Source organism: Anomalospiza imberbis, chromosome 16 (genome assembly GCF_031753505.1).
Source record: "Anomalospiza imberbis isolate Cuckoo-Finch-1a 21T00152 chromosome 16, ASM3175350v1, whole genome shotgun sequence".
NCBI lineage: Eukaryota > Metazoa > Chordata > Aves > Passeriformes > Viduidae > Anomalospiza > Anomalospiza imberbis.
In genome coordinates, this window is record NC_089696.1 from 9,543,365 (window position 1) to 9,560,297 (window position 16,933).

The 16,933-nt window shown below is 46.4% G+C and overlaps 1 protein-coding gene across 6 annotated transcripts in view; it reads left to right on the forward strand.

Annotated features, from left to right (window-relative positions):
• Positions 1-14,672, forward strand: part of POLR3E (RNA polymerase III subunit E) — a 28,801-nt gene extending 14,129 nt beyond the window's left edge. For 5 of the 6 annotated variants that reach the window (XM_068206953.1, XM_068206951.1, XM_068206955.1 and 2 more), the window contains exons 14-21: positions 762-843; positions 3,001-3,060; positions 4,009-4,166; positions 4,454-4,518; positions 5,997-6,493; positions 10,942-11,019; positions 11,852-11,977; positions 14,242-14,672. In XM_068206953.1, the coding sequence (XP_068063054.1) occupies positions 762-843; positions 3,001-3,060; positions 4,009-4,166; positions 4,454-4,518; positions 5,997-6,493; positions 10,942-11,019; positions 11,852-11,977; positions 14,242-14,298 (1,123 nt within the window). In that variant the 3' untranslated portion in view covers positions 14,299-14,672. Of the gene's footprint in view, positions 1-761; positions 844-3,000; positions 3,061-4,008; positions 4,167-4,453; positions 4,519-5,996; positions 6,494-10,927; positions 11,020-11,851; positions 11,978-14,241 lie in introns of all 6 variants that reach the window. The other variant, XR_011004586.1, reaches the window with a different exon arrangement.
• Positions 14,673-16,933: the final 2,261 nt, after the last annotated feature.

Sequence of the window (16,933 nt, forward strand, 5' to 3'; positions counted from 1 at the left end):
AAAAGACAGTATGTTAGCATTCAGATTGTTCTTAGGTTGTAACTGATAATCAGGTAATCCGGTTATAACTGATTCTTTGCTATTAGTCTGAGGAGGATGTGTGGATCTGTGGTGGATAAGGTGTTTAGGCACAGAGCAGCACACATCAGAGCTTTGAAGAGAGTGGGCACCCATTTCTTTGGCCTAGGTAGGATCAAGATCTTGAACCTGAGTTGCTCTGGGGCTTTGGAGAGCCTGGTAACACAGCTGGCCCTGCAAGCAGACAAGGACACAGACACAGAGTAATGTTCGTCTTGGGGCTGTTGATTCAAGTATGGCATTTTGTAATATTGTTCTGCTAAACCCTTGATTGCTGGGAAGGAAATAAAAAACCGTCTTGCCCGTACATCAGCATTTTGGCTAAATGCTGCCTTCAAGGCTGCATACCAGGTTAGCCTAAGCACTTCTTAGGATCATTCTGGTCTTGTTTACAATGATCCAAGGGAGGGTAGGCTTTGCAAGAACAAAGCAGAGCTTGTAGCTGTGTGGAACACACACCTGCTTGCCAGAAGGCTGTGCTTTGCTGGTCTAAGCCTTTCTGCACTATTGTAATTGCAGTGGTGTAATTACACCAATGTTAATGCCTTTAATGAAAACCAAGCTTTGGATAAAGGTATAATTTAACTGCAGAACAGGGAGGGCATGTTTGTTATGTTAATCTTCACTAATGCCATTTTTCTGGAGTACCTAGTAACTAATTTCTCTTCCTTTTTAATTAACAGTGATGTTCTGTACCCGAAAGATACTTCTAGTCCCCATAGTGGAGTTCCTGCAGAAGTGCTCTGTAGAGGGAGAGATTTTGTTGTAAGTATAAAAGTGTTTGTTGCTTTTAAAAGAAAATACAGGTGAAGCTTGCCTGGGAGGCCACAGCATTGCAAAACTCTTCTCTCTACTGCAGTGAGGTGTTTCCTGCAAGGAAGTTGTTTGTGCTTTAATCCTGAAGGTGTTGTTACAAGTCTGCCGTGGGAGTGTTGGTGTAGGCTCACATTGTGTCTGCCTGGCAGGTTCAGATCATCTGTCATTAGCAGCATTCATCCCTTTCTAACACATGCTGTAGAGCACTATCACATTGCCCCCACAATGTGGGGCTTGCAGAACAGCCAGGACTGGATAATGAAGTGTTTGTTTCTCCAGCTCTATTTCCATGGGCTCAGGAGGGCAGTGTGGGTAAGCCTTGTGCTCCCTGAGCATGCACTGTTGATCTTTAAAAAGGACTTTATTCCCTAGGGCTGCTAATCAGTGAAAGGACTTTGTTCCCAGGCACCTTTTGTGAGCAGTAGCTGCACATGGAAGATGAAATGAATATGGGTCTTTTAAACACACACATAACCACAGCAAAAAGGAACAACCTCTGCATTGTGTTTATTTTCACTAACCATGGAAAGAATTAAGTTCCTAAGTAGTTCCTAAGTTCATAATCAGTTTATGACTTCCACCCCACCAGAGCAAATCTGATGAGTGCACAGCTCTCATTTGTTTCAGTTAGACCTGTTTTTGCAGAATTTGTTCATGAAGTTTAGCTCTGAACAGGAGAATGCTCTGCAAGAGACTTTAAGGGTATTACAGTACTACTGTAAGATCAAACTGATGGTGATTGAAACTGACTTTTCCTTGTCTCTTGGTGTCTGCTCAAGACACTGCCATATGGAGACCTGGATTCAGGTGTGACCTAGTGACACAAGTGTTTAGGACACAGCAGATTAGGTGACACGTCGTGGGTAAAGTTCAGGGACCAGAATTATTGTGCTCAGTTAAGTAAGGGATACTGTTTTAATATTTAGGATGAAAAGATACATTATTTTCATTTGGATTATGTCAAATATACCTTCCATGAGAAATGGATCTGTGTTGATCTTAAAGGCAAATAATTTCCTGATTAATACTACAAGAAGGAAAAAGTTTAAATGTTAGAAAATAGAAAGAATCAATATTTCTGGCTTTCAGACAAAGAGAAATGTATGGTTTTAAGACTCAGAAATAGTATGTAATGGTATATGGCATCTGTGGAGAAGATGTGTTCTAGCTTAAAAAGTGAACTTTATTTCCCTGGATATATTTGTGTAAAGTAATTAATAAGTTCAAAAAACACTTATGGACTTCCTGTGCTTTAAAACAGAAATGCCCTGTGCCCTAAAGTGAGTGGATTGGGTTTGTTTGTTTGTGGGCAGAGAGAAGCTGAATGGGAGAGAAGGAGGCATGGATGACGTTGTAAGCCAGGAAGAAATTGTCAGTAATGAGATTTTGGGTTCTTAACAACATCAGAGCCAAAGAGGCTGTAGCTTGTTTAAATGGAGACAGGAAGCAATGAAAGGTCATGTTGTGTTCTGCCTAAGTCCTGTCAGCCTGCCCTCAGCAGCTGCCTCTCAGGATTTGGACCTCAGGAGCTGCTGTGCAGAGCACCTGGCTGTCCCCTACCTGGGGACAAGTGTGTGAGTGACAGAACATCTTGGCATCACTGCAAGTGACTGTGGTGGGGGTGGAAGAAGGGAACAGGCACTTTGTAGGGCTCTGTGCTGCTGAAAGGCAGCAGTTGTCAGCCTCCACAGGTCCCTATGTAAGAGTGCATGCAGAGTGTTTCTAGGCTGTTGATGAGGTATGGGAGAAGTGACAGTGGTTTGTTGGGTTTTTTTTGGGTTTTTATGTTGGTTTTTTTTTGTTTTTTGTTTTGTTTTGAAACTAAATGGAGTTTGAGCTCAAGAGATTCCTCATAGCTTTTGTAGTCATAGGTTTGCCAAGGCACACCATGGACTCTCAAAGCTTTTGGCCCTGTGTTCATGGCTGTTTGAGGACAGAAGGAGCCAGGAGATGTTTTTCCTCTAGCTAGCTGAGAATCACTTCTACATTCTTGAAGGAATGGGGGTTCTATTTTTGTGGTAATATCGAACAGGATCATTGCTACAACTTCAGTAAAGCTACTGCTACATGCAATTATTAGATTTTCCTCTTTTGTTCCCTTCCTAGATGTGGAAGTTCACACAGGACCGCTGGGTTGTGAGAAAGGAAGTAGCCGCAGTTACAAAAGTGAGTGGATTCCTTTCCTTCCTAAATCCAAAGCTGTTGATAAGTTGGCCAAATGTTGCTTGGCATTGTGTGGGTGTAGATAGTGGATGCTGCTGCACATCTTTCCCCTCACAGTGCCTGCTTTGCTCTCCATTTGGAACAGGTATAGATAATACTCTTTCTAGAGAAAAACATTCTGAGCAGCTCCCACAAGTTTCCCCAGCTCCGAGACTGGCCTTGTAGCTGAGCCACTGGAATGCATCACGTCCTCTCCTGTGTTTCAGTGGGAAGCTGGGCACAGTTTGAATTGAGCTGACTGAAGGTGCTTACACAGCCCACAGTAGCTGCTCTGCTTTGGGTGTCTTGAGAACAGCTCTTCTGTTGGCATTTGCCAGCTACAATATTGAGTAAAATCTTTAAAGCAACTCAGCCACCTGAACATTCTGTTAAAAGTGGCAAATGAATGAGAAACATTAAGTCAAAAGGACAAACCCCAAATTCTTTAAATGCACTAAAATGATAAAACACGAGCCAGTTTATGCACAGACCATCTATTTTTGGAATGTAAGAACCAGTGCTGCATAAAAGCTGGGCATGTGTAGGTGCAGCATGTCTGGCCTGCAGCTCTAAAATAAGATTAACATTGTAGAATATGCTTCTCTTCTCCATAGAGCCTTTTCATCTCAGTTTGGAAACTCCCTGTTCTTTGCAAAACATGCCATGAGCTATTTGACTCTGGGGTGATTAATCACCACGGCTCTCTGAAGTCCTGGGCTTTTAACAGTGTGTGAAAGTGTTGTGCTGCAGAGCAGGATGAGTATCTCTGACTTAGCTGGGTGTGTGCCCACAGAGGTGCTCCATACACCCCAAATCTGCCCAGCTCTCCTGTCTTGTGCTCAATGCTCACTGCTGCATCTGTCCTGTGTAAACTGACTTCCATGTTATTTATGCTTTTTCTTTTTCTTTTAGCTTTGCCCAGAAGATGTGAAAGACTTCCTAGAGCACATGTCTGTGGCAAGAATAAACAAAGGCTGGGAGTTCATGCTCCCTTACGATGAAGATTTTGTTAAGAAGCATCCAGATATAGTTCAGAGGCAACAGATGCTGTGGATGGGCATTCAGGCCAAGTAAATGGTTTAATGTATTTTGGGGAATAAGCTAAAAACAAAGAACTGTTTTAGTACAAAGGTTCTGTAGACACTTATAGATAATCTGATCTGCATTTCCTCCAAGTTTCTCCCTCGCAGTGCCCAGGCAGTGGTGTGGTGGGAGGTGTTACTGCATCACTCAAGTCATTCCTGGTTCTTGGCTCCCTGGAGAGATGGAATGTTCTAGCTAATGGCTAAAGCTGGCATGGCTGCATGCAGACATAACAACTGAAACTGTTCTGGAATATTGTGTCTTTGTTTTTCAGATTAGAAAAGGTCTATAATCTCTTAAAGGAGCAATTGACACCAAAGAAACAAGAGGCACAGTCAGGTAAATGGAATTGTGCTTGGATCATGTTGAAGCACTTGCATGTATTCATCTGCCCATCCATATTCCTGAGTGATGTTTTGGAGTTCATCTCTGGTTTTGAATGTGGTGGAGACTGGTTTTGTTTAATGTATTTTCTTTCTTACTATTTCCTCTGGAATATTTAAGACAGATCTTGGTCTGTACTAATGTCACTGAAGTTGGGGTGACACCAGCTCCTGTGGCATCCCTGTAGCAGAGCCAGGAGCAGTCTGTGGCCCTGGGGACTCGCTGTTTGACACTGTAAAATCAGCTGGTTCTCTTACCCATTTGCTCATTTAAGGCAGTTTGTGGGGTGTAACCAGTTCCTGAAGGGAGGACATACAGAGCCAGTGCACAGATAATTCTCACCTCTCAATGTTAATGCAACTTAATGTGAATGAGGTGAGTTTTTATTTCTCTCATTTGCACTAGGCTCTCTGGTATGCTTGAGGGCCAAGGAATTACTGGAGAATGTAATGGCAGGAGGCTGTAAGGAGATGTGAAGCTGTCTGGTTTTGACATCCTTCTCTACTATGGCTGGCGGTGAGAGTATTGAAGTACCTGCTCCAAAATCCTAAAAGATTGTGAAAACTTGAGATTCCAGAGTTTTAACTGGACATTTGGCTCAGTGCCAGACACTGGAGCAATTGAGGAGTGTAAGCAGAACTGACAAAGGAGTATATGAATCCATTTCAATACCCTGTGTCTGATCTGCTCAGAAGGATTAGGTGTTGGGTTACTTGGAGAGGATTAGTGAGCCTAGCAGCAGAGAAGGTAACAGCATGTGTGCCGGGCATGCCTTTGCCTCAAGCACTCCTTGCTTTGGCAAGGACTGGATTCCTCTGCTGCCAACATGCCCTCCCTTTCACCTTTGGGTGGCTGGTTGTGGAGAGGGGAAGAAGTGCAGGATTCCAAGGGAAAGAACTCCTTCCTGTCCCTTTCTCCCCATTACTGGGCAATAACACTAAGCAGAGGGTCTCAGCCTCTTGTGCTGTGCACCTCATGCTGCAGGGCTGTTCAGGTTCACTGTTAAGCCTTCCACACTCCACCCTGTACCTGGTGACATCCTGGTGCTGCCTCTGGCAGGGGCTGCACCAGGCCCACCAGCCACTAGTGAGTCTAAAAGACAAAAAGAAGAGTTGTTGGACAAAGATGTATTTGGGTCACAAGCAGAGATGTGTAAGCAGTCTGTGTCCTGGTTTCCTGAAATGTGGAAAAGGTCCTGGTGATTGAACAAACACACTTTGCTTCGAATTCCTTGACTGGAACACCCTTCCCCAAGCACTTGGCTTTAGAAAAATAAATGCACACTGCCCTCAAAAAACCAGCAAAACCCTCCAATGTAAAATCTAATCAACAGACTGGGTTTATGCCTTAGATTTCATAAGCATATTATGTTTCCTGGTTCTATTTCACTATGAGCCCTGCTGAGATTTATGGTGCCTTTTGTTTCTCACCAGCTCATCCGTTGCTGGTTTCTGGGGAGCAAAGGGTCAACATGGCTAAAGCAAAAGTCAAGCAGAACTATGGGCAGCTGGAGAAGGAGTTCCAGAAGCAGAAGGCAGAGATGAAATCAAAGGACAGCTCGGCCAAGATGGATGTTCCCAATATCCGCATTAAAGAGGAGCCTGTGAGTGTGGAGGAGCCCATGGATACCTCAGCCCACGAGAGCCTGAACAACGGCCTGGTCAATGGCCTGCACCCGGCCCAGGGCTCCACAGACCCTGTGAATGGCCACCTGCCCGGGGGCTGCATCGACAGGGTCGCCCAGGAACTGAAGGCCTTTGTGTCGTCCACATTTAAGAAACAATTTGTACTCACCCTGAGTGAGCTTAAACGGTTATTTAACCTCCACTTAGCCAGTCTGCCTCCAGGACATACCTTGTTCAGTGGCATTTCAGACAAAATGTTACAGGACATGGTATTGGACACTGGCTGCAAACAGATTTTGGTGCCTGTAAGTATGTTTTTCCCTTGGTGTGCTTTGGGGGAGGGGTGGGGGTGGGGGGGAGAGTTAAACATCTGAGATGTGAAATATTTGTGTCCTGTGCTGCTGGACCAGAAGGACAGATGTGCTCAGAGTACCTGTCCCGATATTGGATGTGTTGAAGCTGCTGGAATTCTGTCTGGGGTCCTGCTTCTGGCAGGCTCTGCACTCTGCCCTGTTGTCCTTGGGGCTCCATTTCCACATCCAAGGTGTTGTGCCACAGTGATTTGCTGTCCCAGCTTGCTCCTGTTAACAGGATAAGGCAGTCCCAGATTCCCATCAGCTCTCCTGGAATTGCACAAGCTCCTTCCCTTGGGTACAGGGACCCAGCTGGGAGAGGAAAGGTGACATTGACTGCCTGGGAGCAGCAGGGCACACCCAGCAGAGCCTCTGGGAAGTGACAAAGCCCATCTGCAGCAGGTTTCCTTGGCCTCTCTGTTTCCTCCTGGGTTGTGCAGAGGTGTTGTCTGTTTCTTTGTCTGTATGGAAAGGACCGGTGTGATTGCGTGAGACAGAGCAGGGCTGGGAGACAGTGGATTGCTTAGGAGAGCAAAGGGAATCTGGCATCATGGGAAAGAGCCTAAAAGGAAATTAATTTTACAAGACATCTGGCACTACTGATTGGGTTACAACCAGAAGGAGCTTGGGAGCAGCTGCCTTTGGGGAGAGAGGAGAAGGAACATGTGAACCGCTCAAAAGAGCAGGAAGCAGGAGGGCTGGGAGAGCCTGGAGCATGGGAGCTGCTGGGGGGCAGCAGGAACGTGTTCAGTCGTGTGCAAAGTACATGTTGTGGCACCTGGGAACCAAGTAACAGCCTGGAAATGTCACTAGGGAGAGCACCAATTGTGCTTTCTGCTTCCTCTCCTGGCAGTTTCCAAGTCCTGGGGTGGTGCTTGCCTGGAACTGTCTCAGTGCTGGCCAGGCTCTCCCCTGCACCTGGTGTAATGTGTGCCTCTGCCATGCTGATGGTAAACAGCTGAGGTCATTCTTGCTCTGTTGCTTGGGACTGGGGCTTGTTTGCTTTGGAAATTTGGGGATTTTGAAAATCCACACAAGAAGTGAAAAAGAGATCGTTTATCTTTTCAAAAAGCAAAATAAAATCCTGCTTAAGAGAGGTGGCCAGGAACTTCCTTCTGTGTGGAAAACCCTGTCACAGGAGACCTGAAGAGGTGCAGAAGTGGTCCCTGGAATGTCTCTTGAGGAGACTGTTTCAAATTTTAGTTCTGCTGACTCAGAATTCACTGCAAGACTTGAGCTCTTGTGTATGAGCCTGTACTGCTGTCAGCAATGTAAATCACTGCCCCTGAGCCTCCCCTGATGCTCTGTGCAGATGGCAAAGGTGCTGGGGCTGGCTTTACTCTTTTGCATGGGCTCAGACACTTGGGTGTTTCCTGATTGTTCCCCTGGACAATTTTGTCAGAACCCAACAAGGGCGCCTGAGCTCAGGGGAAGCCTGGAGGGTTGTTCAGCATGGGGTTTCATAGTTACTCATTAGTTTTCTGTAATATGAAGTGCTTTGGTGATAAAAATCAATGATCTGAGGTAATTAAAATTATGTTCTTTGGTAGGTGAAGACACTCTTGGCTTGACTGCTTACCTATTAGAGAAAACATGTGGCTGAAAATGGCAATTGAAACCTTACCAGGGGAATGCAGGATCTATTACAGAGCTGACCAACAGCACCCGGGGTGTGAGATAAACAGGATTTGTGGGGAGCCAGGAGAGACCACTCCAGCTGCAGCTGAGGCTGTGGGGATGCCTGCAGGCTGCTGTGCTTGCTGTCCCTCATCAAGTGTGGGGGAAAAGCACAGGTCAGGAAAGAGCAAATCCTGAGCTGGTGCTGCCATGGGAGAGGGTGAGGAGAGGGGACAGACAGAGGAGAGGAGAGGAGCCCTGGGCAGGCAGGATTTGGTGCCTGTGCCCTGAGCTGAGCCACTCTCCCATCCCATGGGACGTGTCTGTGCAGGACTCTGGCTCCTGAGGATCTACACCCATTTCCTGCAGACTGGAGGGTGGCTGGCTCCTGCCATGGCTCCCTTCCCGTGGCCCCTGGAGTGGCAAGGTTCTGCCCAAAACTTGAGGATATTTTTGAGGCCTCAGGAAATGATGTAACTGCTGTGTGCGTGCTGCCTGGCTGGGCTGCCAGGAGGGGAGTGCAGCCCTGCACTCCGAGAGCCCTGCAGGCTGGTGCCAATGCCAGGCTCCCTGAGAGGTGAGATCAGCAGTTTTCCTTTAGGATTTCTCCAGCTGATAAGTTTTTTTCTGGCACTCTCAGCCCCTTCCCTCTGGTGTAGCAATAACGTGAGGCTGCCTGGCAGTGGCTCAGTGCTGGAGTGAGACACTTCCAAGAGGCCAGGGCTCCTCCCTGAGAGGTTCCATTTGAACGTGGCAGCCCTGGGACCTGGGGCAGCATGGAGTTCATCTCCTAGGAGCCCTGCACTTGCTCCAGGAGCTTAGGGCAGGAAAGAGCACAGGGCAAATATTCTAGAAAGGATTTTAAGGTAGCAGAGAATTGTATCAAGGCGAGGCTGGGGAGATCAAGGTGACATAAACCAGCAAAGGGACAGCAGATGGCAAGGCAGTGAAGCTGTTTGTGCTGTGTTCTGAAGAATCCCTGATGGCATTTCCCACTCCCATGACCAGGCTGTGTGACAGGAGCAAGCAAGCAGGGAGCTGTTGGCTTGCAGCAGTTTGCAAGGAGGGCTGGCTGGGATGAGGAGATTCTGTGCATTTTTCTTCCCAAGTATTGTGTTTGTTTGGAAGCCGTTTCCGCACAGAATGGCTGGATAAACACAGCTGTGTTTCAGCGCTGTGGCTGAGGCAGGAGGAGTTTGCACCCTGGGCTGTGCTGGCTCAATTGTTGAGCCCAGCAGGTTGTGCCTGGGTGCACCCAGTGCCCTGCTGCTCTTTGCCATTCCTGCTGCAGCTGTTGTGTGGAGGGAAGCTGGAGTATTTGATTTTATCTCTGCTGAAAACCTACAAGAGAGATTATTCCTCAAAAGCAAGTGTCCTTATGGGAGGAGAATTATGTCAGGTGCTGTGAGCCTAGTCAACCTGAATCCTGGCTCAAAACCAAGTGTAAAACCTTGTTATATCCCAGTCATTTGGACTAACCTGAAAGTCAAAGCTGCTAATCTCACTAGGCAGCTCCCACTGGACAAAACCCTTCCCCTTTGCAATAAGATCAGAGGCAGAGCATGAAAGGAAATGCTGATCTTTTCACTCTGCAATGCACAAATCTTTTGGCTGGTGAGGGAGGCTGGGAAGAAAGGTTTGGTTTATACCAGCAGCCAGGATTGAGGGATGCTGGAACAATTGGGACTGGCTTGTTAGCTTTTCATAGATGATTGATTTAGGTCATCTGGGCAGTTAGCAAGGAATAAATTGTTAGTGACAGACAGGAAGAGACATGTCAGGAGTGAAGGCATATTCCAGCAGTGCTCATTAGTCACTGCTCCAAGGGGAAATGTTAAGGCAAATGGGATATTTTATTTTTTTAGGGGGAGAGGCAGTTGTGCTTCTTCCTGTCTGCAGGGGTGTGAAACTTCTGCCTCAAAAACTGAATGTGTTTCTCTAGCTTGGCACATGGGGGAAAAACAAAACACGCAAAACCACTGTCACTTCTGGAGCCTGAAATGAGCAAATGTCTGGTTCACTGTCCCTCAGTGTTCAGTCTTCGGAGTCCTGTAGTCTGCCCCAAAACAGAGACAGCAATACAGCAGAAGCACCTGCTTGTCAGTAATGCTGACTGGGGATTAGTGAAGCAGGTAGCTGCAGGATGGAGTCTGAATCTGTAAAACCTGACACTGTAAAGGTAAAAACCACCAGAAGGACACTGCAATGTGCTTGGTGCTCTCAGCTGTTCTGAATAGTCTGGAAGCAACCACTGCTGATAGGAAAAATCCACAGGTATCTTGCCATGGGTACAAGCAAGGTCCAAGCCCTGGGATTGTTCTGGTACGCGGTGGTCAACTCCCCACCACTGGGAAACTGTTCCCATGCCCAGTTCATGGGATTCCAGTATGTCCAGCAGTTCCCTTGAAAGCCCAGCTGTGGTTGGTGTGTGACAGATGTGGCACCAGTGCCCTGTGCAGGTTGTCCCACCCTGACCAGAGCCATCAGACAACCTCAGGGTGCCATGGTGCTCATCCCATTCCCTGGGTCACAGGCGTGACACAGACCATGTTTCTGCTCTGTCAGTGGGGCTGTGAGAAGGTGCTGAGCAGGCACGGGGCTGCCAGAGCCAAGGCACCCCTTCCAGTGTGGGGTGGGACAGCAGCTGGGGTTTTTCAGCAGTTATTATTCCATGGCAGCAAGGGTTTTGATTCAGTAATGGGTGTCCAGGGATACAGTATCATGGAATCATTAAGCAGAACTCATTAAATAGGTGGTTATTTTTAACAGCCTCTTGTTCTCAGTTTCCTCCACAGACTGCTGCCTCACCAGATGAACTAAAGGTCTATGCACTTTGGGAAGCTGGTGACACTTATGATCAGGTAAAGATAAAATAAGTGACATTCCCCACTATATTTTTATTGAGTGTTTGGCATTGTTTGCATCCATGTTTCTGGTACTGGTACAGCAGATAGTTTTCCTCTTTCTCTGTTGGTGTTTTTAACACCAATCTGTTTCCAGTTGAAAGGAAGCTCATCACATGTAGGCAATCATGTCAGTAACCATCTCAGTGGCTGTTTCTGAACCTGTGAGAAGAAAAGATTCTCTATTGCAAGCCTCAGATCAGGATCCAGTGCAAGGTTTTTTTTCCTTTTGATGGTAATACAACATTAACCAGAGATTACCAGGTGTATCTGTTGTATCTGTTTATACCTAGGAGTAGGAAATGATTGCAGCATTTGTGAGCATGTGCCGAGTTCTAACTGCTGTCAGAGTAAACGAGGTGAAAGGGCAGGTGCCTAACGACCTGTGGATGGGCAGTGCAATTCCTAGCTCCATGAACTGAATACATTTTTATAGGAAAGAGGCAAGAACTAGCCAACCTCTTGCCTGGAGTTATGTGAACTTCCATGCAAGCATTTGAGAGGAATACATTGCAATGCCTTCTTCAGTGTGTTTTTGTACCCTGGGGGAGCCCCAGGTCACAGAACAGGTGCAGTTGTGGCCACAGGGTCTGGAGGGACCCCTGTAGAGCCCTTGGAGGATAAGGCACTGCCAGAGAGCAGGAATATATGGGATGGTTTCAGGATTATTAAGCAAGAATCCTCTCATGTAGTTCAGGGAATGTTTTGTACAGACTAAGGCACGGGCAGTTTTGATAGAAAGACAGGAATAATTGTTCTCTGTGTACTTACAATGCATTTTCCGTTAAAGCATCGCCAAGTTTTGCTTGAAATCTTTTCGAAAAACTACCGAGTGCGCAGGAATGTCATCCAGAACCAGCTGAGTCAGGAGTGTGGGGAGGATCTCAACAAGCAGGAGGTCGATAGAGTGTTAAAGGTAAGCTTCTGTTCACTTTGGGTTTGGTCCAATTAATACATGAGTTTTAATGCTTGATTTGAGCAAAGGATTATATTTTACCTTGAAGTGACAAATTATAAGGATAGAAGAGTTGTTGTTGGAATATGGACAAAGCCTGTGTTTTGGCTTGTTTTCTTAAAAATGCACTTGTCTCACTCTTATCTTCTTTCTCTCCAAGGAGCAATGGCTCACACGTTATTTTGTATTATTGCAACAAATCTCTCTGTCATCTTGGAGCAGCAGAGAATAGTGTAGTAAATGTGATACTTGAATTCTTTTTAAATAATGCAGAATTAAACATTAAGGAGGTGGGAGGGCTTTGCCCAGTGCTTTTAGTTACCAACTGACTGCTGGTTAGTGCTGAAGAGCACAAGTGCCACATGTTCAGAAGGAAGTGGATTTTATTCTCTAGCACGATGTGCAGCTTTGCACAGAGCAAAACCCTGGCCAAAACCAGCAGGCAGAGTAGTAGTTAACACATCTCATTGTAAATGTTTATTTAAATCCTTTCATCTCTCTTTGAAGATGCACCATTTACTTGCTCAAGAAGTTTAAGGTGTAAAGTACAGGCCATGACTTTAAAAGAGATGCAGGATGGCCAAGCAGAAAGTTGCCAACTAATGTAATACTTTAATCATTGTGGCTGGGCCTTTGCTCACTGTCACCCACTTCAATAAGACAAGTGCTTAAGTACTTTATTACATTGTGATCTCCAAATGAATAATAGCATCTTTGAAGAACTACAGATCTGTTGCTGTGATAATAAGCAAACTGGTCTTGCTTGAAAGAACCTGGTCGTCTTAGCTGTAAAATAAGCTCAGACATTTCTGCCTGCTAGACAATATTTCCTTTGGCTTCCAGTGCCGGGGAATTTGTCAGTGACTACATGAGCTCAAGTATCAGCTCTCCTGGAACATCTAGACAATGTACTGGCATTAGTTTTTCGTGATGCTGTTGCTATTTAACAGATAACCTACTTCTAGAAAAAAATACTTGCCCCCGAGTCATCAGGCACTGTTTTTATGTAAATCAGTAAGTCAGAAGGTGACCAGCCTTGTGTTGTGGCACGCTTTATTGCCTTGAATACATTTGTCACAGGACTAGGGGAAATTACCTTTGTTTCTGAAATAAAATTTAGAAGTATCATTTAATGAAATGGGAAGGTTTTCTGGCTTCTTTAAGCCACAAGAGATTGGATTCCACTTCGAGTGAAATTGGTTTTGTTGACTCCTATTTCCCCATCTGCCTGTGCTCATTTTTATACACAGAGGAGCAGACTGACAAGGTTTGTATTTTTGCATTTATAGATCAGTCTGCAAACCCTCTTTCTAACCTCTGGGTTTGTTTTTGTTATGGATGAGCCCCAAGACTTCAGAAACAAAGATACATTTAAGCTCCAGAGCCTCAGGTCTGCAATAGTACTTGAGCCTGTGTTGAATTACCTAAGAGGGAGGTTGGAGCAAAAGAAAGGGAAGCTGTTAGCTCAGAACTCCAGGGACTTTGTGCTCAGCTAATAGAAACAAGGACATGAGCCCCAGGACAACCCAATTCCTGCGCTCCTTTGCTGAGGTGCTGCAAGCATAGCACACGTGTGGTCACAGCAGGGCTGAGGTTTGACACTTCCATTATCATAGAAAGGGTTTCTTAACAGGCTTCATATCCTGTGACTGTCCTCACCCTTCTGTTCTGTCCCGCTGCTCCCCTCAGCCTCTTCCCCTGAGCTTCAGCCCCTCTTTACCCCTCCACTGCTCTGCTCCTCCAGCCCTCACACATCCTTCCCTCCCTCAGCTGGCTTCTGCATGAGCCCCAGGTTCTCCCCCAGGAGCCACTGCTGTTCCTCACTGCCTTGGCATCATTTGTCCCTCTGTGGCTCTCAGCCTTCCCCCCGTCATGTGTCCCCTCCATTGAAGCCATCTGTCCTTCAGGGTGGGGATACCCTGTGCCCTGGGTTCATGCCCTCTCCTCTACACCGGAGAAGGGCTCGTTACTGATAGTGTGTATTGTCCCAGAGCCAGCCAGTCATTCCCAAGACTTTATGGACTTTGGAATCATAGAATCTTCAAGGTTGGAAGAGACCTTTGAGATCATCCAGTCCAACCATCAACGCAGCAGTACCACTGTAACCAGGAGACATCACCCAGCACCAGACACCCTTACACGCCTCTAGGGATGGTGCCTCCAGCACCATGGCAGCCCCTCCCAAGGCCTGAGCAGCCTAACAGAGCCTTTCCCTGTCTCCCCAGGACTGCTGCGTGAGCTACGGTGGAATGTGGTATCTTAAGGGGACGGTGCAGTCCTGACGGCGGTGGCAGAGGTGTCGGGTGATCTCGGGGACGCAGGAGGAACCCGCAGCGGGTGGCACAGCTGGAGCAACGCCGTGGCCTCGGCAGCTAGGGCAGGATCTGAGCTGCCCTGGGGCCCGTGGGCATTGCGGGCAGCCACTGACACCCCCAGACTCAGAGTTTGCATGGCCTCCGAGGCGCGGGAGCCGCCGGGAAGGCACCGTGGGACCCTGTCTGCAGCTTGATTCATCTGGGATTTCTAATGTATTGCAATTCTCCTTCTGTTTCGTTATGAAAAATAAAACCATATAGTGACAGAGACATGATGGAAAATCATGGTCTAAAACTTTATTTTGTAAGTAATGCCAATAAATTAAATTTGTTTACAAACATCCCAGTTTTTGTTAAATCCCTGGATGCTCATACTTTAGTGTGAGCATTGTCATAGCCCTTGCAGCCCTCTTCATAGAGAGCAGGTAGTCATGTTCATGGGAATGTCAAGCCTGGGAGGGGGGAACAAAATCACTGTCTGTGAGTTCTGTACTACATAACCATTGTTCTCACCTGTTGTCTGTGAAATGAGTTATTTGGAGAAGTACCTACATCTGAGACATGGGGAACAGCTACTGGATTTCTTCTGCTGGTATGGGGTTGGTTTGAGGGACTTTGTTAATTACTGTATGTGACAGAGCAAGGTAAGTAACCGACAGCACCCTCTGGAAGGCATCCAGCTGTAGTTACCACACGGCAACCATGTAAAACCTCTATTTTGTGTAATTTTTAAATAAAATGTTATCTCAAAGGTCAATTCTACCCTGCCTTGTATTTGTCCAAGAAGAAACAGAAGCTGCACCTGCTCCTTTTAGATCCTGAAGGCTTGGGGAGGAAGGACAGAGGTGGAGAGCAAAGTGCAGTGCAGTCCCTGAGCTCCCTGGGGCTGCCCAGCAGCAGGGACAGGGACCCAGCCCTGGTGGCTCGTCCTGAACTGGCCTTACCTGCAGTACCAGCAGGAGTGTCTGCTGTGGGCACTGCACAGCACAGTCACTGCTGCTCCTGTTCTCTGCTGCAGCTTCCATCACATGAGAAGATAAAGGGGATTCTATTGATTTCATCCACTTATGCTCAGAAAAGGCTGAGTTGAGTTGTTGACCAAAATAAGAAGATTAAGGTAGTTAATCCAGATAAGATTGGCTAAGAATATTGTCCCCATACTTGCAGCATTTCACATTTTGGTGGAAAATGGCTATATCTGAACTGCTAAAACTTTACCTTATTTAATAGGTTAGTGTAGTTTATTAACTGCCTCAATAAAATTGGGATGTGTTTTATGTTCAGGCAGCCCTGACTGGCACTGACCCAGTGGCTGTGGCTGGAAAGCTCTCTGGGAAAGCCACGCTCCAGGAGAAGCTCTAAGAAGAGCCCAGCCTGGAGGGATTTCCTGCACAGCCTGCACAGGTAAGTGCTGCAGGACAGCCAGAGCTCAGCAATGGAACAGGCAGCCAAGGGGGGAGTACAGTACAGAAGAATCAAGAAGTTCTGAGGAAATATTTTTGGTATTTTTAAAGCATAGAAATTGTTTCTATCAAAGTGCTCTAAATTAGCCAACAGTAATAAACCGCTGAAGATCACCTATTTAACCAAAAATCTGGAACTGCTTTTACATGTCTTCTGCCCAGCAAGTGTGGCTTGCCCCCGTCCCTAAAGTGGTAAGGAACACTGGTAGTGAACCACTTTGTGTCTTTCTCAAGGTTTACTGCTTTCCAGCCTCCAGATGGGGGTGACATGGGTGCAGGTGGCAGGGACACAGTGACAGGACAGTAACCTCATGGCAGAGCACCTTTTCTGCTCTCCCTGCTCTCACCTTTTTTTTGAACAGCACTGACAAAAACCACAACGAGGAGAAACTACTCACTTCCATCTGGATTTCTGTCCTAGACAGGCCTGTTCTGTGTAGCATAACTTCTCTAAAATACAAATTTCATGGGAACTCCATTTGAGCTCTGTAGGAAAGATGGCAAGACAAGATAATGCAGGTGCCAGCTGCACCAAGTTCAGTTTCCTGATTGGCACAGATGGATATAATTACTACTTACACATGTAGCTTGACTGGATTATTTATTTGCTTAGAAAAATATTCAGATTCCCATTTTTAAATAATTTTCAGACTGCAATACATGTTTTAGAGAAACTCCCACAACATGAAGTGTTAATACTGCACCTGAAGGACGAGCTGAATAGAGAACAGCATAAGGCAGCAGAGCAGCAGCAGCTGGACTAAAGCTGAGAAACTGTCAGCATTCTGGGTCAAGGGTTTGGTACCTCGCAGCAACTCAGCAGGAAGCTGCTTCCCAAGAACTGCTGGCCACATTAAGCTATGAGAGCCTTTACAAGGAGAAGGATGTCACCTTTCCCTGTGCCTTTTTTCCTTCCTCCCAATTTCTCTATGTTCCAAAGGACAACCTTCTCCATGTTCAATGTTTTTCAGAAATTAAGTATTGTATGAATTACTATTAGGGAGTGGGAAAGGAGTACAGGAGTGTGGTCCCATTTTCAGTAGGATATGTGCTGGCAGTGTTGTGTCCATCCCTCCACCCCCGAGGCAGCATGGAATAGGTCAAGAGAGGCCAACACCGGAAGCAACAGACAAACAATA